At 37.3% G+C, this 24682-nt stretch overlaps 1 protein-coding gene across 1 annotated transcript in view; it reads left to right on the top strand.

The window, feature by feature from the left end:
* Positions 1-1260: 1260 nt before the first annotated feature.
* The window catches only part of LOC108572476 (spectrin beta chain, non-erythrocytic 5), a 36604-nt gene continuing 13182 nt past the window's right edge, over positions 1261-24682 (top strand). Inside the window, 6 exon segments of the mRNA XM_017934716.1 lie at positions 1261-1430; positions 5707-5957; positions 6588-6755; positions 22400-22625; positions 22708-22982; positions 22984-24610. Coding sequence (XP_017790205.1) covers positions 1409-1430; positions 5707-5957; positions 6588-6755; positions 22400-22625; positions 22708-22982; positions 22984-24610 — 2569 coding nt within the window. The 5' untranslated portion in view covers positions 1261-1408.

The following is a 24682-nucleotide window of genomic DNA, read 5'->3' as shown; positions in this document are numbered from 1 at the left end:
CAAGAGATGCGACAATATTTGAAAAACTAACTGTACAGCAATTCTGCATGATTAGAAACAGAAAATCGAACGATTCGTTCCCCTTAGAGCGTTCACCGTGTTTCCGGAATGATCGCTCGTTTCCTGTCGCATCGACTAGTGTTTCAATAATTCCGCGTGTTCGCCAGTTACATCACGAGGTGACGACGAGTTTGTACTATAAAAATATATTTGCTGATCGTGTATTTCTATCTCGTGACATCAGACCTCCGTCGAGGCATAAACGTCTTGAAACATACTTACGGTTTTCTTTTTTCTTTTTCATTCTTCACCGTTATTTCTTGTTTTTGTATAAATTTCAAATTCTATCATTGTTACTTCGACTAACACAAAACTCGTCCTTCAAAAAGTTGCACTTGCGAACAAGACTTGGAATTCTTTTGTCACGGCCGTACGCCGATTAATTTATGGAAATTTCATTCTAACACGATACACGTTACATACCCTGTGTCCCTATAAAAACGTCACGGTTGGCGCACGGCTGCATAATCACGCCGCAATTTGTATACAAGCGAGGATCTAATCAACTCGAAAACGATGCACGCCTAATCGTTCCGTGGCCCGATTTAAATTCATAAGTGTATCTGAACCACTGTTTTACCCTTCAGTCAAGCTCATTTCGTTCTTCACAGCTTTGTGGGGAAAATAAAGTTTTAGAATGAACCTTCGCGGAATGTAAATATGTTACTACAGACAAGTGTTTATCGAATGCGAAAATATTGAACAGAGTGTTAAAAAGAAACCGCTATTTGCAATTTAAAATTTTAACCGTTACCAATCTCAACTTGGATTCTTAAATTAGCACTGTTAAATATTGTCAACATCAGCTTGAATCCCGTCATCCTCAATTCTTTCAAATTAAGTTCTATTTAAAAAAGAAAATGCTACGAACATCAAGACATCAGCATCAACATCAACTTTGTTTTATTAACATCAATGTCAACTTAGATCTGAAAATTCGCGATTTTATCAACCGCAACGCTTATTTCCGAATTCGCAGTGTTTTACCATAATCAACGTCAACGTTAATTCTTCATCGATATTCAAGTTTGCGATTCCATTAAACCACCCGGCCGCTACGCCACTGGTAGGTGCACGTACGTCCGTACTTAGCTTCAACTACATAAAAGAACGGCGGACATAACACGTTCGCGATACGCGATAAGAGTTCTGTCTGTCAGTGTTCTTGGGCTAACAGCTGAATCAGTTCGGTGTCGACATTCGCGGACGTTCAAACGTACATAATTTCGTCTCGCAGTATTCCTATTCTGAAATCGTGGAAAAAGTTTCCGAAAAACTTCGTGTTTCTCAGTAAATCAAGTCATGACGAACGTGGATCGATAATTATCGAAGAACCAAGAGGTGCACCATGTCGCAGACTTATTATTATGGTATGTGCGATAAACGTATAAATCAACGATTCGTAATGTGTGATTTAACAATGTTGCATTTAAGTTTGAAGGAGAGATTATACATAGATTAGGGGATTACTGGTCAACTGGCCACTAAAATCCCTTTATCTTTTCTATCGACCGAAGAATTATAGTTGATAGTAGCAATGCGTTTTATGGTGCACGATAGACCGATCACGAAACAACCACACCTGTACATCAAGCTTATCTGCCTAGATAGGAGATTATCTGTCAAAGTCCCGTCACGCATTCCACGTAATTAGAGCCCAATAGGTGTCGCTTTGCTACTTAGCTGTGTGCCGAGACTTGGCCTGTCTCTGGCTCGATTTAATCGAGAATGCTTTCCATTTGGATCACGGTTGGAAATTGTCCATAGTGTTTAAACAACTTCTAGACACATTTGCTTCAGTTACACTTGGTTATGTAACAGTAGAGAAAGGTCCTTTAATTCGTTAAAATTCTAGTGGATTTAATATGCCGAGTAATTGATTGTAAAATTTATATTGTAAAATCAATGATAATTTATGTTAGAGATGTCTTGAATTGGAACCTCTTTTAGAAACGTTAGATATTTTGGATTCATATAGAAGAAGAAGAATATTTTCCGTTCGTTGTTAAGTTGAGACATTTTTCTTCCGTTTCCATCCATGTTTCCTTCGTTAAACTGCATCAAAATGGAATCCATCATGGCTGCCTCTTCACACCTATTTCGTCGAAAAGAGACACATAAAACTTTGTCTTATTTCAAAGATATTTTCGCTACGTTTCTACTTTTACAGAATTGTTCACCCGGTGGATTTTAAGTATCTGGCTAGCATAAAAAGTAGGATTTGCTCGAAAGCAGCAACAATGTGTGTTTGCAGACGTTACGCTCGATGAATCTGAAGCGCATAGTGGTAACACTGCCTGGCGTGCGCGCGCGTTACAATCGCGTTACACGGTTTGCAACATACTTAGAAACGCGACGAACAGCTTCAGACAGAGACAGACGACTTGAGCACTCTAATCAAATCTGCGATGTTACCTGCTTGTCATTGCCCTCTCGGTTTGCACGCAGACGCCTATTGGCACGCTTTTCAACGCGAATGCGAGCTAACCACTGAGGTTACTGTTCCTCCCCATTGGCGTAGACCTTCCATTTACTCGTTGAATTTTTCTTCTTTCTCTGTTTCTCGAACAATAAAACGCAGATTCGTCTTTAGATTGGAAAAAGTAGGTTAGGTTTGCGAACGAGAGATTAGAAATTGGTGAAAGTAATGTTCGCGTGAAGTTTTACCGTGACAGAGAAAAATTCTTTTGGACTTAATTTGGTTTACATGACCGTTTTTAGGTTATGTTGATTATAATGATTTAAAAATGCTTAATAACCCATTCGTATTTTTCGAAATAAAACTTGGCTTCTAAGTGAGATTATTTGAACCTAATCTAAATTATCGTTTGTAACGAACTATGATTTGTTTGAATAAAATGTTTTTTGAATAGTTATTACTTTGAAAAAGAAACGTGTAAGAATTCCTAACGGCGGCAAGGTTGTCTAAAAATTGTATATTTTCGCCAGCGAGCACGCGTTAATTGCCAAGTTTCTTTGTAATGAAAACCAGCCCCCTGGCAGTCGTCGAATTTCACGATACCACTGCATTTAACATAATAAACACTCTTACTGAATATGTTTTTCAGCGACATCACACGCCCACACATACACACGCTGCACGAATGTGCCTAAGCTGCGAGTTCAATTAATTGTAATCAGACCAGTCGCTGCTTAAATAGTGTATATAACCGTTCGACGAACTGATCGTAGTAAATTAATGGTACGAACGTTGTATAATTATTAACGATAATAAATCGTGTTTTATTTCATCGCGATAATGTTATAAATTGGAGAATTTCATTTAACGAATTGATTCTACCTTTTGATAAATTCGTTGTTCTAATGATAATTAATTTTTCTTCCAATTAACTCTAATTGCGATTTTTTATGTTACTTTGCTGAGCGTGAAGAAGTTACGATAGGAGTTCATACAACGTGCAAATAATAATTGAGAATTGACTGTAAGAAGTATTTAAAAGAATGCTTGCAAAATATTTACAGAAAAAGTCTTTGCAAATATGCCTTAAAGATAGTAAAAAATTATAAATATCAAGAACTGCATAGATGATGCAAAATTTAAGCTAAACAAAACTATATGAAATCAGAAGGAAACTGCTATATCGAGCATGTCTGTTTTAAACGTGAGCTATCTCTGTGCCGCGATAAGCTATCTTCTTACAAAAAAATCAAAGGAAAACATCGTTTCCAACGTTGCGAAAATAGAAAATTGTTGTAAGCGAATAAAAACGAACGACGTTACTTTATTCGACTTCTTTCGCAATTACGTCCTTCGCGTTCTTGTGCCCAGCGAGAAAACAATAGAACTCTCGGAGAGATTTATCTCGAACGATAAGCCGCGAGATATGAATCGATTATTAATCCAACATGGCGATAAGGTACGCTGTTGAACGTGTCAAACTTTACGACTATAATCCGTTTCTCTGATAAAGTTTCGTCCTGTTCGTCCTTCTCCCTTGGAACTCATCGTTTGCAGAATTTTGTTATTTATTTTGTATCACCCTGTATATTTTCTGAGCTGTATTCTAATGACACTGTGAATGATTGTAAAGGTTAGGTGAGATTCTAGTGCAACAGATAAACTGAGATTGCAATACCTTGTTGACAATTTATCGTTTATACATTTATCAATTTATCAACGAATCTAAATTTCAGAATATGTTAATATATAAATTAGAAATACAACAAATAAAGAATATATTGTACATTAGTATTGTATTTTTATACTGTGAAACATATTATTGTGGATTTCGATGACACCTGGTGATTTAAACACACCGATAAAAACTGAAAAAGTCTTAAAAGCTGAAATACATTTTACGACCAGGTTTTCCTGTAAATTAACGATCGAAATAAAAAGTATCCTATCTTTTAAAGACGATCGGAAACAGTAAACAAGAATTTACAACTCTCCTGCAACAAATTTTATCATTTGCAAACAAGTTTCTTATGTTAACCAGTATTTCTACCATCTAACCTAACCTCAAATATCTTGCGAACACTGTTACCGGCATCGATTAAGAATCACGATTTATTTTACAACCAATATTACGAATAAATTATCTCCATTTAAAGAGATATCGTATTTCTTGAATTAAAGACTTTTATGAATTAAATTACGCGTAGAATTAACGCGCGTCGTTCGTACACAACAACCAACCGAGACTGCGCAGTGAGAAGAAAACCAAGGCGGCAGCATTGTGGCGAAATGCGTGCAAAGTAAATAAAGGGTGATAACGACGTTTACCTCGGGGCGAACGTTTCTGTTTTTTGCCAGTGTTCGTGACTCGACAAGATTATTGTCCTGGGTTTATCGTTGCTATCGCCAGCGCTCAACCATGTGTCGTAAATTTTTTCTCGCTTTATAAGGGCTAAATAACAGCCGAATAAACGTGTACGCGAACGCGAATCGGTTGTTTCACTGGCTGCCGGAAAACCGGGTCCCTAACAGGGATTCTTTTTACTTGCATAGCAGGGTAAATTGGTCGTTTTGTTTGATTCTTAATCTTTACGCTTGTGTACGGTGTAAGCGTGGTACGTATGTAGTTCTATTTGTTACAGTTGCTAGTTTGCAGATAGGCTTAAGATTAGGAAGTTTGTCAAGGTTATGTTGGGAAGATTCATTAGAAGGATTACGTACCATGAAATTAGAGGTTAGGTACAGTAGTGGTTGGTGTTAGGAGTGAGTTGCCGGTGTTAAACATCGATATTATCTGCATGCGAGGGTAATTTTATACAGGGTGACATTCAATGTCGAAAGTTGACACCAGAATTAAGAGAAACACTCATCGCTAACAGTATCTTTTGTTAAAAATTAACACCGGGGTTAAAAATTAATGCAACGTCGAAAATGTATACTTTTGTTGAACCATAACTTTCAACATAACGAATTACCACTGTAAGTGTTTAACCCATAAAAGAGGGTTACACGTGGAAATCTAAGTTTAACACTTCGTATATATGTACAGACGGAAATCTCTAAAAATTCCCCTAGCATCTGCGTACCACGCCCTTTAACCTCCCTTCGAAATGTTATTTTCGAAAGGAAACAGAAATTTCCGTTTCCGTCACGAGTGTTTCTCGAATTCCCAAGAATGGGATACGTGATCAAAGCGTGTCTAACTTTAGTAAAATGTTTGGTTACAGGGGCGCAGTATGTGCCCGGCGCTGGGCTTGGCGCCGCACCCCAAAACAGGACCTTTAACCTCGAGTATACACCACACTATTCACCGAGCAGAGCCAACATATACAGGGGTGGTTCTGATATACAGAAGAGAATGACTCAAAGGGAGGATACGTTGAGGTTCGAGCAGGGCCGCATTAAGGCCCTGCAGGAGGAACGTCTGCATATACAGAAGAAGACATTCACAAAATGGATCAACTCCTTTCTATTAAAGGTACTTATACATTCTTCTGTTTCAGTGTAATTCCTGGGTGTTGTAAAGAAGCATTATTTATTAAGGAAATAGTATAACGATGAATATGAGAGGCTTCACCTCCTTTGGCTTCGTATTTTTTCCCTTGATACGATTAAGGAGAAGAGGTCAATGAACTCTTGAGCATCTGGTGAAACAGTTCATTGATATGTAAAGAGTGTTCCATAATTACAAGTAGAAATTTGAATAGCCAAGAAAATGTTAGAACTTAGCACTTGGTGTTAAAGATTAACCCAGGGGGTTAAAATTTGACAATGGTGTTAAAATTAATAATCGATGTCAAAAATGAATATTTGTATTAAAATGTAACCTCCGACACAACCAACACATCTCTGTTCACTTTAATAATTATAATTTAATTGTAACTAATAAGTCTCATAAGTGAAAAGTATTGTAAATCTTCTATATAGACATTTTTCATCTTGAAATTTGTAACTTGTAATTTTTTAATTTTTCGAACAATGAATCGAAAATATGAAAAAATGGTAATGCAGAGTATTGTCGAGGATATTTGTAAAAATGACTTCGTCTAGCGTGTCTACAGAGGAAGGAATCCGGTGTCACGTTGAATCGATTACTTTCACTTCACAGGCGCGTATGGAAGTGGACGATTTATTCACGGATCTAGCGGACGGCAAGAAGCTACTGAAACTACTGGAGATCATCTCTGGCGAACGATTGGCCAAACCGAACAATGGTCGTATGAGAGTGCACAAAATCGAGAACGTGAACAAGTCACTGGCGTTTCTTCACACGAAGGTAGGACTAATTGTCTTCCCACATGCTATTCAAATTAGCCTAGCTGGTTCCTTTCGTGCCTTTGTGAACGCGTGTTCGACACACGAAATAGCGTTTTGTCGCGATAATTATGAATTATAATACCTGAATTAGATTCACATCGAATCTAGGGATATTTGAAATTTTAGGGTTTCCTAGTCCCTGACTCAGAAAGACAATACATAACCTCTTATTTCTTAGAAGAATAAAAGTTCAGGATTTTTTCTGGAAGAATGTTATAGATAGTGATTTTTGAAAATTTGAAATTTTGGATTTCCTACAGGATTTTTTCTGCAGAAATATTTGAAGCTCAGTTTTAGTATTTCTAAGAAAACATTTTACTGTAAGGAAATTCAGGGATACAGAATTTTTATATTTTACTGCAAAATTATACTTTAAAATGAATTTCACAGAACCACCGATTCCCTCAATAATTCTTCCCATGATCGAACAATATTTGCAATGATTCAATTTGCCACTCAGGGACTATCTCTACTTAACAGCTAATTTCTCGTTAAATCTTTATCTTCTTCCTGGTTGGAATTCACGAATGTGTAACTATCGTGTTCGACATCTTCCTCGAGGAAGATTAGAAAATTTCTCCAGAGATATAGACTGCAGCAGTTTGGTTCATTACGTCGATGGATCTAATTGTTCGTTAGGGAGGACGTAGGAAATAATTCTCACGCTTTCACGATTGTCTCTCCCCATTTCGCGACAGCGTTACACCCGACTGTGATATTACGTAAGGGGCGACACGGTTACGCAAGCGAAAACTGAAATTTTCTCCCCGTCGAAGCTTTTCCTCGACATTAATAAATGACTATATTATATCTGTCGTTTCACTTGGCTTTGCTCGATCGTTTCATTACACACGAGCTATTAAACAGGAGATAAAAATAGACAAATTACACTCATATATGTATGTTTTGCAAATGTTGAGATTTAAAGAATAATGAAAATTTAGTGTTTTAAATTTTTCTAAATGTTACATTTGTTCGGGAAAAATTTCTGTCCTTTGGAATTCCTGTATCTTATATTTTTTCATAAAATACCAATTCCTGTATTCCAAATTTCTCTTGACTAAATTTCTGATCAATTTTTGTTCGAGCATTCGAATAAGTGGAACATATGCGTCCGTCTGGTCACTGAAGGGTTGAAGAGATTTTCCCAAATTCCACATTTTTCAAGAAAATATTGAATTTCGTACTTGAAAATTCACCATATCGCATATTTTTGCAAAAATTTCTCTAGATTCTTTATACTTCTAAAGACATGAAACACCTTATCCCATCTACTTTCGATATACCCAAGAGGATCATGATCGAACTCTCCAGTTACCGGAAGTCACAGCCACGCGTCGCTCCTCGTATTCTCTCTCTCACGGTCTCACGTGTCCCATATGTATTGAACCTAATCCACTAGAATTCTTCACATATTTTTCAAAATCATCATTGAATTACTTTCATAAATTTTTCTAGTATACTAAAGTTTAATTCAAATATGAAGAAATTTAAAATGCTAAATCTTTCAGAAAATTGAAGGATTTAGAATTTTAATTTTCCAGAAAAATGGAGAATTCAGAATTTTCAATTTTTCAGAAATGTGGAGAAATTAGAATTTTAAATTCTCCGGAATAGTGGGGAATTTAGAATCTTGGATTTTTCAGAACAGCGGAGAAAATAGAGCAGTACTTAATTCAGGAATCTCTTTCATAAAAAATGCAAACATTCACGTTATAAAATTTTTCAACTTTTGTTGCAATAAAGCAATGATATTGCTTTTAATTTTGCGTTTCATACGACAAGAATGGATTGCAAAAGTCACAGTACTTATGTACGATGTCTCGTAGACGCATCTCCCATAAGAGCATTACGCTGCGGCGTACATAAAACTATTATGTCATAAGCTACGAAGCATAGAGGCCATTCACGAGGACTTCGTAGTTTGTAGGGCTTCGCGACGAGTTCCGTGTCCACGTAGGACGTCTTCTGATACCTCTATGGTTGTACCTACTGTGTCAAATATTTCCATTATTAATCACTGTTGCCAGTAACAAAACGGAAAAAGGAATTAATTCTTCTCCTGTTAAAAAATTCATTTGTGAGGGAAAAAATTATCAAGTTAGCAAATTATCAGTAAAATGGTACCAATAGTATCAATTTTCTTTGATTATCTAAGAAATTTATAGAAAGTGAAATACAGTTTCTTATTGTTCTAAAAAGATTGATATAATGAGGTACAATGTTCAGAAAAGTTACCTTATTTTGTACGTATTACATCATTGGTACGAAGTACATTTTATTTCGTTCTTATATTGATTGTAAGAACTTTCATTCTTTCATTCTTTTAGAATTCTTCGGTAATATTTTAAAGAATTTTGTATTAATTTTATTAATTTTTCTGAAATTCTTTACCAATTTTTCAGCATATTGAATCAGTTACTCTAGAACGTTTTATCAATTTTTTCAAAACTTTCTAAAATTCTTCATTAATTTTTCACCAATTTTTCGTCCGTTTCCTAAGCTTCTTTACTCTAATGATAATTATTCCACAAACCTTTATCTATGCCTTCTCAAATTTTACATCAACTTGTTAAAAGAATATTGAAAAATAAAAATTTCTTCAAATTGCCATTCATTTGATCGCAAAGCCTTACTTTGCATGTTCGTGACAAACAGAAAAGCAAATCAGCAGACAGGAAAATCCACTGGAAAGGAGGAACTTTCATGAAATACCTTGGCGAGTCGCCGTGTTTGAAATCCACCGCGGCAATTTTCCCCGACTTTCTAAGCAGGTGACGAAAAATTGTCATGGAATGCGTTTGCACTGAACGAGAATCACCTTCCAGAAATAAACTTTGCTTCCTTTCCAGTAGATCCAGGTGGGAGGTGTGAAGGACGTCATCGCGACGATGAAACGTGTCTACGGTGATTGATTTGCGCGCCGAATTCGATTGGGCGCGGTTTGTCACGGATTCCACGATGTTTATTACCGTTCTACGCTATCGAGAACGATCGCTTGTTATTTCGATTTATACCTTGTTGATCGATCAATCATTCCATGTATTCAAAGTGTTTCTGTGATTGGTTCCATGTAAATCTGGAAAATGAGTTCGATACTGACAGTGAGAGTAAAATTTGATTGATTTATTTGATGAATTGATGGATAGAGTTTTAGATGAAACGGCTCTTAAGAATCTTGATCAAAATTGCGGAAAAATTTTGTTTAAAAGAATTAGAACAAAAATTGTCTTTTTTTTTTTATTTAAAAAATTGTTAGGAAAGATTTTGATCCAATTAGTGAAAAATATTGAAGATATTAAATTTTTGTTTCTCATTCGTCCAGAGTAATTTACGTTTAACACGAATTGAGAATCTTGAATGCGCAAAAAGGTTGCAAAATACTGAGACTTTCTTCCGTTTTTATTTACTTATTTGGAGAAATCATAGAGAAGAATTTGGTCCGACAGAATTTAGGATCTCGAGGATGTTGCAAAGAAATGAGAAAGCAGAGAACTTTCGTTCTTACTCGTTCAGTGAAATGATGTAAATGACACGTAGAAAATTAAGCTAGTTAGAATAGGACTAACGTCAAATTCAGTATCCAAAAAAAAAAAGAATTGATAATTCCAGTTACTTAAAAGTTTCAAGTACCTAAACTGAGTTCAAAATTAAAAATTTTAAAGCTAATTAACTTTAATTATCTTTAAAATTGTTTTAAAATTTTTAATTAGCCTGTATATTGAAATTTTAACTTTGTAATTTTTATATACAGGTTAATTTAAAATTTGAAGAGTCAAAAGTGCGAATGAGTGTCACTGCTCATACAGACACTTAATGGTTAATAAAAATGCATTAAGAATTATTCTATGAGTATTGTTCATCGTTAAACAGAAATTGTCGCCTTTTGTTCCTCTTCTAAATGACGAATCGAACGAGCGAGCAACTCTTAGATGGAAAGTTATTCGTGGAAAGAACACGTTTCGCGCGTGCTTATTACAGCTTCTACGTGTTACGCGATTCGCGACAGCGCCGTTACGTAAAGGCGTCTTGCTAATCGCGCGTAAAAAGCATAAAACATGCGGACGTGATCTTAGCCGAGCATTAAATTTATATCCCTGGCTGTGATCGAACCTGAACACCTTTCGATTCGAATCTCTCACTATGTAACCATACAAAAGCTTCACGATTAAACATTATTCACCCTCGTTATTATCTACTTATTACTCAATTATCGTTCACTGTGAACGGTAGGAAAACTATGCAAATTTTTTCCAATGCATCTGTGAAGCTTAGGAAATTTTACTTGCAAATGTTAGACAATAAATCGCCTTTACTATACAAATGCATCATTCCATGTTAATTGAACTATTCATCGTCACTATTTTTTATAATGCGATTACTTTATTTTATACATAAAAATTTCCAGTGGAAAATTAGGAAAATTTAGAAAGCTGAAATTCGAAAGTTTGGTATATATGTACACTACCGATCAAAAGTTTCGAATCACTTGTTATTTTATGCTAATATTGAATTTCTCCATTTTTTATGGATTTGTAATTGATTTTAACGTGTATTTTTTTTTTTTTCTTAATTCGAAGATGTGATCAATTTTTAAAAAAGAATTATATTTGTTTTTAAATGAAGTTGCAAAACTAGTTAAATCTTCGATTTATACCTAGGAAGTTGGTTACCTTGTGAGTAAAATGATTAGGGCTGTAATACTTGTGAGTGATAGTGTGTATAATTTTAGAGGGAGGGAGTAGATTCACGTTACTTTGTAAGATTAGAATAATTTCTACCTTGAGTAAAACCTTGTTCTGCAACTATGTTTCTGTACCCTTGACAGGATAAGTGCGCCTGAAACACGGATCACTTTAGCTAGGGGCTGTTCCCATGACCGAAAGAATTCGAACCCACGGTAATTAGGGAGATATCCTCGGGCCATTCTGAGAAACCATCGTCCCCTGAAAAGCTATATCCACGCCTACGAGGGTAATATTTTTCTTTGTTTAACGCCTGAGGAAAGGACGCTTGAAATAGATTCGACACGAGAGCAGGGAATTTTTTGAGGTTACTGGTGATTTTTAGTGATTTTATTTTGAAAACCTTTTAACATAACCTGGGGTATTTTAGGTCTTTGATGAGTTATGCTATTGAAATGCTACAGTATTGAGATATTGGGGTATTAGAGGGGATGGAATGTTAGTGTATTGAGTGTTTGGGTATTTGGGGTACTTGTGTATTAGAGTATTTGGCGTATTTAAGGCATTTATGTATTGGAGTATTTTACAGTTGGTGTATTTTTTTATTTGAGCTGTTTAAAAATTGGTGTATTGGGTTACTCGAATAATTAAGATTCTTTTAATACTGGTGCAGCTGCACAATTAAATATTTGTATACCGAAGTATTTGTGTACTGAGAAATTTGGGTATTCAGAGATTGAAACGACGAGGTATTAGCATATCCTCATAAAAGTAATCAGAATATCACACAATAAACTCCTTATAAATAGGGTGTACAATACTGAACAGTAAAAAGGAATAAAGCATGGCCAGAAATCGAGGGGTAAGATTCGAGGTGCAATAAAAGTGATGGGAGCATTATAGGACCAGGGGAGAAGAAAGTGAACAGCTTGTTGCGGGCTGCAAACGCTGAGAAAAGGGGAGAGAGGGACGGTGGAGAAGAAAGTGAAAGAGGATTGACGAGAAGAAGTTGGCAAGAAGAGGATCAAAATTCTGGACAATTACGAACCTAACCTAAAACCCTTTCTCTAATTCCAGAAGTATCCATTTCTAGTTTGAAATAACCCGAAGTGAATTTATCCTCAACCTGAAAAGTTTTGTGGAAGGATCCATCTCGCCGGAACTGGGAGGAAAAAGCAAAGATATGCACGAATTTACAAGCAACAGTCGCGGACGTGGAATAATCGATTCCCAGTCTCGGCGACTGAACGAAAGGGATCGAAATCGAAGGGTACAATCGAACAATCGAGAGAGAATCTCTCTGAGAAGAGGACATGGAGACATGATCAAAGGAGTGAGAAAGAGAGAAACACAAGAGAGAGGGGTGGGGGGGTCAGCGACCGAGGCGAAACTTGCTAGACCGTGAGTCCCGCAGATGTGAAATGAAACCAGACGGCACATACGTTGCTCGTGTGCTGATCATTTCACGTTAGACGTTGTTCCGCCACTCGTACGAACCTGTCCACACCTTGGACCGACGCCTCTGTGAACACTCTACGACATTTATTCTCTGATACCCCTCGCATGGAACATGTGGTTTCATGATGTTGATCAAGAATGGTGTTTCAGATAGAGATTTTGTACTGGAGAGGTTCAAAGGGCAGGTTGAATCACATTTAAGTAGGTTCAAGTATTGATATTTTTTTGGAAATTGATTTTGGACTTTCGTTAATGTTAATTAGGGGTTGGCAATGATTGAAAGCTTGGTTTTGGTGATTTATGGTGTGTATCTTTAATTAGAAAGTTAGATTAGTTGACATAGTGTGGTTATTGATAACTTAGGGATTGATTATATTGGTAATTCTAATGTGAGAATGTCAGTCGGTAGGATAAAAGATTGGAAAACAGGAATTTTTTTTTGTCAACGTTGGTAACTTACCACACGAGTATTAGCGTAGAGATAGAGATCTGTTGGCATTTAAAAAATTAATAAAATATATTCGAATACGTAACCGTAATCTTTAACTCATTTAAATGAAATAGTTTCAACCGAATCACTCTATACATATACAATAGAATTCTTAGCTAAACTCGACGTTCTGACACAATTCACATATAATACTTCAGACAGTTACGCCATTCGGTAAAAGAAGCAACGAGAGTTTCACGTAACCTTATCGACTAACCAAAAAAACGACACAAAAGAATCTGTTTATATTTTTCCGTACATGCACGGTCGTGGAAAGATTCGGGCAAAAAGGTTTCGGTGAAAGTGCAGACCGGGGAACGTGTGACTTGCATTTCTTAGCAATTATCGTGAAAGTAATCGAGAATTGGAGCGAGAGCGTATCGCGGATTATTATATATTTGAAAGTAATGAAAAATTTCGTTCGAGTAACCGCATGATAACCTCGTATCTCTCGTATATCTCGTATCAAAACTCTATAAATAAAAGAAGAATCCAGTAAACAATTAATTGGAACGATTTGGTGTTATCACAGTGGGTGAATTAATGTCCCGAGACCAATTGGAATGGGGACACGGTACAAAGGTCGTGAAAATAATTGCGTCTTGGCGATGAGTTTAGGTTATGTGCGCCTTGATTTATTCGACGCTTTTAAAAATGAATGTTCTTTTTGGCGAAAATTGATGATGTCACGTGTACAGTGGTAATTGTATAATGAATTTGCGTAGGATGCGTGACTTAATATCGGCACCGTGAGTCACAATCGGTTTTACGATGGAATAATTATCATAGAAACTCGTGCTCTTCCGGTATTCTGCGGTATATCCGGCATACGATTATTCTTCTGAATTATTACGCGATTTATTTCACAATTTAAATAATAATTGGAAATTTTAGTAAAACTTCGTTATTTTGATTTTTAATTTAGAATGTTCAACTGGTAGTTATGGAATTAAGATTGGTTAGTTAATAATCAGGATAATTCATTGGTATTCACCCAGCATCCCTATACGTATGTATTGTCCTATAAACAATCGATATTAATGGCTCAGGGGGTTCGTAAATATTCGATTTTTAAGTTAACCACAATTTTTTGCCAGGTGACCTCGTATGCATTTCCCAGGTTTCTCTTTTTAGCACCCGTCAGAGAAAGCAGTACAGGATTCTGCAAAATTGTGGTCACGTGTGCTCATACAAAAACATATAGGTTGTTTCAAAAGTACAAATAGAAATTTAATTGTAAATTGTAGTTGCAAATTTCTTTAAACGATGCGGGACTTTTCAGAAATGTAGATGTAAAGTTATTTAAACTTATACAGTATGTTTCAAAATTATACATGCTGATTTATATCTAATTATACATTCAGACTGATTTAAAATTCTGCAGAGTGTTTCAGAATTTCACAGATTTTTAGTCATAGATCTTTCAACGGTTATACAGAGTGTTCCAGAATTGAAAATTTAAACTTAAAGGAGACAATGTATATACATGCTAACGAATAGATGTTGACGATTCTAAAACGACCTGTACACGTCTCATCGCGTAGGTTTTCCCCGTATTTACGATTCCCCCGTAGGAATCGCGGGACAGCTATTCGCGAAACGGTCGTAAAACCGAAAGGACGCGGCCCCAACCTCCTTCTAACAGATCTTCAATACATCCACCTCGCCGTTGAACTTATCGCTGGCCAGCTGTTCGACGCGTTTGCTCGATACTGTTTCGTATCCCGTTGCAAAGAAAATTACGCTCGTTGCACGCAGTCTCTAAAACACTTAAGCAAGCGATTTTACATTCTTCGAAGAGTCGGTGGATACTAACCTAAAGTAAGATGTACGGCCGTAAATAAAGTTGAAAGTTGATTTTTGTGAAAAGCGTTGTACATAACCTGTCTCTTCTATCGAATTCTATTATGCGTAGAAATTCCAATTTTGCTGAAAAATCAAAATATATACGCGATAGAGAAGGATTATTGAAATTGAAAAATTTTATTGCAGAATTTATTTTTCGCGGTTCAAAAATTAATTAGATGGAGATCTTGCATTTTTGTGGAAGAAAAGTAATCGTCATTTCACTGTAGCAAGTATCTTCTGCAGATCGTTGCATTACCATTGGCCAGGAACGAAATGTTGCGGAATTCCTGGCCAGAGACTGGAACCAGCGTTTCTCGGCCGGTTCATCATTACGAAAGCTGATTTATTCCTCTCGTCGTGATGTATCCTCTGGCTATTGTCGAAGGCTTCTCGATCAACCTTGTGCTCTATAACCGTACAAGGTATTCCTCGCTAAAACTCCATACAGCATTGTTTCTTAGAACAGGAATACATAACCAAAAATGAACGAAACAAAAAACTGTTGAATTGGTTAATTGTTAGGTTAAGTTACCTAAGCAGCTCGTACTCAAATGCTTTTACAGACTTCAAATGGTAAAATTGTCAACAAAAAAATAATTGTTTTGCAAACGGTGCAGAACCATAAAAGATAACCGAATGTCATAAGAAACATAAATCAGCCTCTGTTTAAAGGTTTATATAAAGATGCACCTGAAGGCTTGTAAAATTTTCGAGATATTCTTTGTTATAAAAAAAAAAATGAAGAAATAAGTGGACGTGAGTTAATTATGTTCCTCGGAAGATAAGTCTCGCGTTTAGTGGACCGGAATGATACCGTGAATTTCTCGTATCCATGGTGTCGCACGCAATAAAGTCCCTTTATTGACGTTTCGATGCTGCGATATTAAAGCGACACGGGTCTCGGTTTATGTTCGAGAATTATGGCGGTTGTGTGCCGTTAAAATTGATAAGGAAGACGCTCGTTGGTTGGAACGTATTTTACCAAAGGGAATCGAAATATCTTTATTAACGAGGGGGCTGATGTCATTATGATGATTAGTAGCCCGTCAGCCATGTTGATCCTTGTGTTTATGGCTCGTTAAGAACCTCCTGTGGTCATGGTGACACATTTTTCTAAATCTTCTCAACATATTTAGTATTCTAACCTTTCCTTTTCACTTCTTTAATTAGACAAGTTCTAAACATAAATTTCCAAAGACAAATCTCCCCATAAAGAAACGGAAGAATGTCTAATATCTTATTTAGAATGGCTTTTTGTAGAAATCTAAATTTCCTAGGTTATTCAGATACTTCCAACCCATTCATTAAACAAAAGGAAATAATTGCCACTATAAAAAATAAAAAGGTAACCACTATTATATTTAAAATGATTTTCTGTAGAAAGTTCGTATAGGTATAAAAATGCAAGCATTCCTAACATTTGTTCAAAAATTCCAGCATACCTACCTGATCCCACAGAAACCATGTCAGTAATCCAGTTATAATCGTCCATCGCAACCCTACATCTTCAATTCCACGAGAAATCAGATAATCCAGTTTAATTAGCATGATCAGCCAACACCGTCTAATAAGGGGATTTAAAGAGGCAGCTGTGCTCTTGAAATTCACCGGCAATTTTCATCTATCAAAGATCTCCTTTTCCTCGACTCTTTTTCTCTCCTCTTGTTCGTAAGCCTACGTTGGGCCGCGTAGCGGTTTTCCTACGGCATCGTTTACAACTGGCGACGCGCATTCTTGGCAGGACTGCGGAATGTGGATCGAAGGCACGCGAACGACAGCTCGAAAAGGACATTCCTGATCGTGACCGTGCACACGCGCTGCACCACCAAAGACTCCCGGTGTTTCGTCATCGTTTAAGGAATCGTACGAGCGCTCATCCGCGCCGCTTATCCGCTTTTACCGTTACGTCTGTACCGCTGTGGACGTTCCGCGTAAATTCAGCCTTGGATTATCGCGATTAGCCCTCAGGTGGATTATTTTTGCAACTTTTCGGAACTTGTTCCAATTTTTACGTAAATCGTTTCAATATTTTCTTCGTGGTACCTTCTGAGTCTTCTTCGTTGTTTCATTAATAATAATAATGATGAAATCTGTAAATTAGTTAGGGTCAATGTTTTTGCGATGGATAGTGATTTCTTCTAAGTCGTTTCATAAATAGCGATCAGTTTCTGGAAGAGTAGTTATAATTATTGGTTAGGTTAGGTTAGGTTAGGCTAAAAAAATCTTCAACTTTTTGTTATTACCACTAATTGAAGCGTATTGTGACAAGATTGTCGTAAATCTGTTCAACATTGAATTCACACAGCAGTCAGTTGACCCAATAAATCCCAAACAAGATTATGACCACCTTGACCAAAGACAGATTGTGATCAATATTCTTTTAACCTCATTGTGATCACGTCAAAGTCAACCTGTAAGCAAGTACATTATAATCAAATTATACACAATTGCTTCATAACCAGTTTATATGATTCTCCCCACTAGAAACAACCTACTACCCTTTTCATTGAATATCGGCTTCGTACAAAGCCGGTAATCGATTCCCATCTCGAACTACATGTCTTGCGAATAGACCACCCAGCTGTAAATTATTAAACAACGATCGTATCATCGGTTACGGTGCACGGTTTTGCACGTTTAAAGGCTACATTGTGGCTGCTCATATTGTAGCCAGTTAACGTCCGACGGAACGAGCGTGTTTCGCAGTCGAGTTGCACTTCGTAGCTTGTGTGGTGTGGTGTGGTGTGTCGGTCGATCCAGTGAACGTAGGAGTCGCATTCCACGCTAAATGCATTAAGAATGCCTAGTGCCGTTCCATTGGCTTCGCGGACACCGTGAACTCACTGTTTATTGCAACCCTGATTGGAATTAGTTTACACGAATGTTTTCATCATGGCGTGTCTTTATTGCTTCTGAGCGTTGAAGTTAAAACTAAGTAGTCGACTAATCACTTTCCAGAAACTCTGTCCTTCCATTTTCTTCCAGAATCTTCATTTAGCATTTTTAATTTTTCTCTCTCATACAATATACACTTATAAGTATCCGCCCATTGATTTATATTTTCGCATTCTAGGGAATTTTATTTTGTAAATTTCATTGGAGGGTATTTTTGAAAAAGTTTGTAAATAAATTGGGTAGGTAAATACTACCTGAATGATAACACACGTCGTAACTAACCTAACCTACCTCTTCGAACACACTTACCCATATATTTGTACGGAATATTATCATAACGTGGTCTATATTCAAATAAAACCAGTCTTTTTATGAAACGCAACGAGATATAGCATTCCACGGATGTTCAAGTCGAACGCGGCGATAACGGTGCACGCAATTTAGCAAAATGAATGAACGGATGATCCGGTGAGCGTTACGAGACGCGATGGCGTTTAAGGACGTAGACTGATATTCGCGCAGGATAGCTGGAATAACCTGTTTAACGAGAAAATAGTGCGGAAAGTCGTTGGTGAGGATCCTCGGAATTAATCGATCAATACATCGTTACCCGACCGGCGAAACTAGTTCACCGTGTAATATTCAATGCTTTACGGGGATGTAGGTGTACGCGATATCGATCTAGGGTATTAATTTATCGACATAGGATAACGTTCACTATGGGGGGCGCTCAAAGTCCTTTCAGATACTGTCATGGTAGGTTAATAGTTAATTCGAGCGTAGGTAAAAGGAGATTTAACAGAGATTGTAATTAATTTGTAGTTATTAGTGTATTAAAGAGGTGTAATTTTAAGGGATTAAGAAACAATTTTGTTGAGAAACAAGTTAGTTGTACAAGTTGTGAGTAATTAAATCACTTTCCGAGGAATCCAGTGAAATCGTGGAGTTTGCATTCTTCTGTGTCCTCTTGTTACAAGATGCTTTATCGCCATGTTTTGGCGAAAATTCTTGGTTTCTTTTGAACATATCAGCGAATATTTTCTATAACAATCTTTTTTTTTTTCACAACGATCATTACATCATAATACAAGTTTCACTTTTTATTGTACACATAAAAACAATTAACCTAACCTAACCTAACCTTCACAAAAAATACCCCTGCTTGGTACTTTCTTTAACAATACCTTTCAAATATCTCTACTCACACACACAATAAACTCAACACAATCGTCAAAGACCATTTCGATAGAGCGTCAACATAACCTCCTCTCGATTCGATCGAACTTACCGAAAAAATAAAAAAAAACGTCGAAAAATAAACAAAAACAAAGAAAACAGAAGAGAAGAGGTCCGAAGAAGGGAAAAAAAGAAGGCATTAGCCGTTTCGCTGGTCGTCAGAGTGTTACTCGAATTGACGTGCCGTAGCCTACAACGAAAAGCAATCGGCCAGGGAACGAGTACCGGTTATTTAACGCCGTCGCTTTTATGCCAACTTATTGGTCGACCCGTCTCGTTGCACGAGTTTTAACTGTGCAACTCCACCTTTTCGCTGGATGTAACAGTACCGTATTCCCGTCGTCTTACTATGCAGCCTGGGGCTCATTCATTATTCATACACCATACGCCGGTATACTCTGGCCGCTTTATAACGTGATCGTATGCAGTTCGACTGGCTGGAAATTCGACGGTCGATCTCTGATGGTCGGGTTAACGGATTATAGCACCGAAACGACTCGATTCTCCACACGCGCTTTATCCGGCAAGGAAGTGATCTGTATCGCTAGCGACTGTAACCGTATTGTAATGATCGAGTTTATTTAGGTTAAGATACGAAGTGGATGTTTAAAAAGTTGTGGAAGCTTGAATTAATTAATTAATTTAAAGGAGTTAGGAAATTCGGTGTAGAGTTTTCTTAGCTGAAATTATTTTAAGGTTATGTTGATATTTGATAGTTTAGCTATATTCCGTAATTGTGCCTAGTAATGACGCGTCATCTCTCTATCAATCTCACTCTGATGACACATTAGGTAGTAAAAATGATAAACGAGAGAACGGCATGGCTGACGCCTGCTTCGAGAGCCATTATGTAGATCGGGAATATGTTATTATCGGACGATCACGTCGATCGTTACACATGTGATACGCGCACGTTACGGTTGGAAATTACGCGACAGGAAGTGGTGTATTTGCCCTGGCGTGTAACGCGCATCGAGCAAACATTTGTTTACTCACCGCAGGCTAATTGTCGGGGCCGTGTGATGATTGATTCTAACGCGTGGTTTACATCGTTACACGACGTGTTCGAAAGGTGGACGCTTGTCTGCTACCACGTTGGTAATTAGGTGGAATGTAATGGTTCGATGCTCGCGCTAAGAGTAATGGATAACTTCCGTATGCAAATGAGAATAATTCTCGAAGAATAACATGTTGCATTTTTGTTCCAATCATGCAGAATCTCTTGTTGGAAAAATTTCCTGCTTATCAGGGTATTCCTACTTTATTCGAATTTCTCATCATTGGTTATTTTAATATTTCGCGCCATTTAATGTTGGAATATCGAATAGAACAGGTTATGGAATTACGAAATATAGGTATATTACTGACCGATCCGGGAGTGAACGACCTGATTCATCAGAGGGCAATTTCGCGTATATCTTTGCAATCCCATCTTATTATAAACTGTGTTCTATACGAACGAGCCAGTTTCCTCTTCCAGGATACCTTTTATTTTTACCTTGATCCATGTTTACTTATCATTGATGGACTTTTCTTTCTTTTTTTTCTGTCACTCGCGCGTAAATATGTACATATGTTCTACATCTTTTGGATTCCACGGGATGACAGTCGACCAGAAAGAAACGATTTTCATTTCCCAACGGCCTTGATAGACCGGCACAAGTGATCAGACGGCATTCCAGCAATCGCGAGAACGTCGCGAGCATGCGCGATTAAGTGTAATAACGTGTGGCCGAGGGTGCAAGCGTTTGTTGGCCCACGAGCGTTGCTTCAGGCCCTGATCGTCGTTTATAACGCTCGATCGAACGTGTCGAAGAAATCAATGAAGTCATAAGTCTATGTCGAAACCTGGCTACAACTCCATTGTGGCGAAGCTGGGCTATTATACAATAAATTACTGTGTATTTTCAATTAAATGCAAATAAATGAACTTTTTCTTCTATACAATGTCTATTTAATTGCTACTTTAAGGTTAACTAGCGATTACGGTCTCTAAGACAGTAATTGGTATATTGTTCTAACGTTCTCAAAGATAATTGTTTGAATAGGTTAATGCTACGAAGCTAGTTCCTTATTTTAAGTGCATGATCAATAGTATTGATCAGTTTAATTTGACAATAATATTTTCAATATATAGCACTGCCCAACTGTCATGTATCTTTATTTTAAAAACATTTATCCAACTTGTTAGCGACGAGTATAATGATGTATTAAAAATAAATATTTTTTAAATATTTTTCAATTTTTATTTTTTACTGCTTATGAAATTATTTAGTATTAGTTTTATCGGGAAATAGTAGTATTATGCACAAGAATGATAAAAATTTATTATACTATATCTAATTATGGGTTAATGTGGCAAGTATAGGTTATACTGCTTGTTCAAAGTGATTGGACTCACTCGATACAATATATATGTATGTTATTTAAAAGTTTCTGACAACTGTATGAATATTTTGCCAAGCACAAGTGAATCTCGCTCATCCGGCTTCTTATTTTCAATAAGCCCATTATGATAATACGTCGCAGCCAAGGCCGTCTAGCTGTTGTTACTTTTCACATGACGCAACGCGACTGCATGCCCGTTTTATCATTGCAAGATGCTCGTGTACACAGGCGCCTATTAAGGCCCACTGTTTACGCAACATACACGATGCCAATAGCCGGCGTGTGCATTCCGCTCTTTTACTTCGCTCGTGCTCGTACGTGCACACACGTGCACGCTGGAATGCGAATATCATTGTGCCAGAAGTCCACCGATCCCTTCTCATAAATTCTGCGAGTGCATTATGCGGTTGCGTTCACCTGATCCAATGACTGGGAATTGGAGGTTTTCGTGAAATCTAGAAAGGGGAATCTGACGTTCAAATAATCAGACATTAAATAATTTATTGCTTGAAGTTAATTTACAAGTAAAAGAGTAGGAAGAATTGTAGGAATAGTTCAGGTGAATAGTGAAATTATATTCTATGGTTTTATTATGGTTTGTAGGTACGTTTGGAGAGTATAGGAGCAGAGGACATAGTGGATGGGAATCCAAGATTGATCCTGGGTTTGATATGGACAATCATTTTGAGATTTCAAATTCAGGAGATTGAGATTGATGTGGATGAAGAAAATGATAGCAGTGAAAAGAAATCAGCCAAAGATGCTTTGTTGCTCTGGTGTCAGAGAAAGACCAATGGGTATCCTGGTGTTAATATCCAAGACTTTACTGGTAAATGAAATATTTTTAATTGAATCAATTAAATCAACGTTTCTTTATAAATTGTTTAATGCGTGAATTTATCTGATTAAAGGATCCTGGAGAAGCGGTCTTGGATTCAATGCCCTCATCCATGCTCACAGACCAGACCTAGTCAACTGGTCAGAACTGCAACAGAACAAAAACATTGACAACCTTAACTATGCCTTTGACGTGGCTAATTCAGAGCTTGGTATTCCAAGATTATTGGACGCGGAGGACGTTGACACTGCACGGCCTGACGAGAAATCCATCATCACTTATGTCGCTTCTTACTACCATACCTTCGCCAGGATAATTATTAAAAAATATAAAAATTTAATTTTAATTTTCACAGATTGTTGGCCAAATGATGGATGCAGACAAGATGAAGGTCCATTATGAGAAACTTACAACAGACCTATTAGAATGGATTAAGATGAAGATAGGAGTTTTAGAAAACAGAAACTTTCCTAATTCTTTAGAGGGTATTCAAAAAGAGCTGTTAGCTTTCAAACAGTACAGAACAGTGGAGAAGCCACCTAAGTACAAAGAACGATCAGAAATAGAAGCTTTGTATTTTCACATAAACACCCAATTAAAATCCTTGAATCAACCTGCATTCACACCTCAAGAGGGTCAATTGGTACATGATATTGAAAGAAATTGGGTGGAATTGGAACGAGCAGAGCATCATCGAGAAGTCGCCCTTAGGACTGAACTCTTGAGGCAAGAAAGGCTAGAACAGTTGAACTATAAATTCGAAAGGAAGAGTGTATTAAGAGAAGGTTATCTGAAAGAAATGATTCAGGTCTTAACAGATCCTAGATATGGTAGTAATTTAGCTCAAGTAGATGCCACAGTGAAGAAGCATGAAGCCATCAGTGCAGACATTCTAGCTCGTGAAGAACGTTTCCATGATTTAACCAATATGTCAGAGGAGCTAGTAAGAGAAAATTATCATGGTTTTGAAAGAGTGAGAATGAGAGAACAGGAAGTGCTTCAGAGGTGGAAAGAGCTCCTAGCACTCCTAGATCATCACAAGTCCAATTTAGTTGCCTTGAGTTCCCTCATGAGTCTGATGAGAGAGATTGACACCACTTTGGCCTCCATTCAAGAGCTGCAATTGAACTTCCAAAGCACAGATGTTGGTCCACATCTGTTGGGAGTTGAAGATCTATTACAAAAGCATAGTTTGCAAGAATTACAAGTGACAGCTCTTGGAGAGACCCAGAGGAGACTGGGTAGGCAAGCAGCTCAGCACTTGGCACAACCTCAGAATAAAGAGGTACCTCTATTACAACAAAAATTGGAGATGTTAAACAGCGCTTATGATGATCTAGTGGAATATAGTAAAGAGCGTAAAGCTCGTCTGGAAGACGCCAGGAATTTCTTCCACTTCATTCAAGATCATGAAGATGAGGAATCCTGGCTGATAGAGAAGCAACGCATTTGCAAGGCAGGAATATCAGCCAAGGACCTTCGTGCAGTGATCTCGTTGCAGCAGAAGCACAAGGCCCTTCAGGATGAGATGAAGGTGCGGAGACCAAAGTCTGAACAACTTTGCGACGCTGGAAGAAAGCTGATAGCTGACAACCATCCTTCAGCTATGGAAATTCAAAATCGTATTGACTCGCTGCAAGAGCACTGGAAGGTGCTAGAGGAGCTGGCTGCTCTCAGGAAGAAACAGTTAGATGACGCAGCAGAAGCCTTTCAATTCTACGCGGATGCCAACGAGGCGGATTCATGGATGAACGAGAAGATGGCTCTTGTAGCCTCTGAGGACTATGGCGTTGACGAACCCAGCGCTCAAGCATTGTTACAGAGGCATAAGGATCTTGAGGGAGAGCTGAACGCTTATAAGGGTGATGTGCAGTCATTGAACATGCAAGCTGAGATGCTTATCAAATCTGGAATTTCTACCTTAGAGTTGTCTGCTGATCCTGAGCCTGTTGCTGAACTGGAGCAGGAGGAATGGAGTAAGAAATTAATATTTATTTTAATTTTGCTTATTTAAGAAAAATTTAAAAAAATATTTTATTTCTGCTTTT

Source organism: Habropoda laboriosa, unplaced genomic scaffold (assembly GCF_001263275.1).
Source record: "Habropoda laboriosa isolate 0110345459 unplaced genomic scaffold, ASM126327v1 scaffold65, whole genome shotgun sequence".
Taxonomy (NCBI): Eukaryota; Metazoa; Arthropoda; class Insecta; order Hymenoptera; family Apidae; genus Habropoda; species Habropoda laboriosa.
Note: the sequence above shows the minus strand (reverse complement) of the source record. Positions and strands in the feature narration are given on the sequence as shown.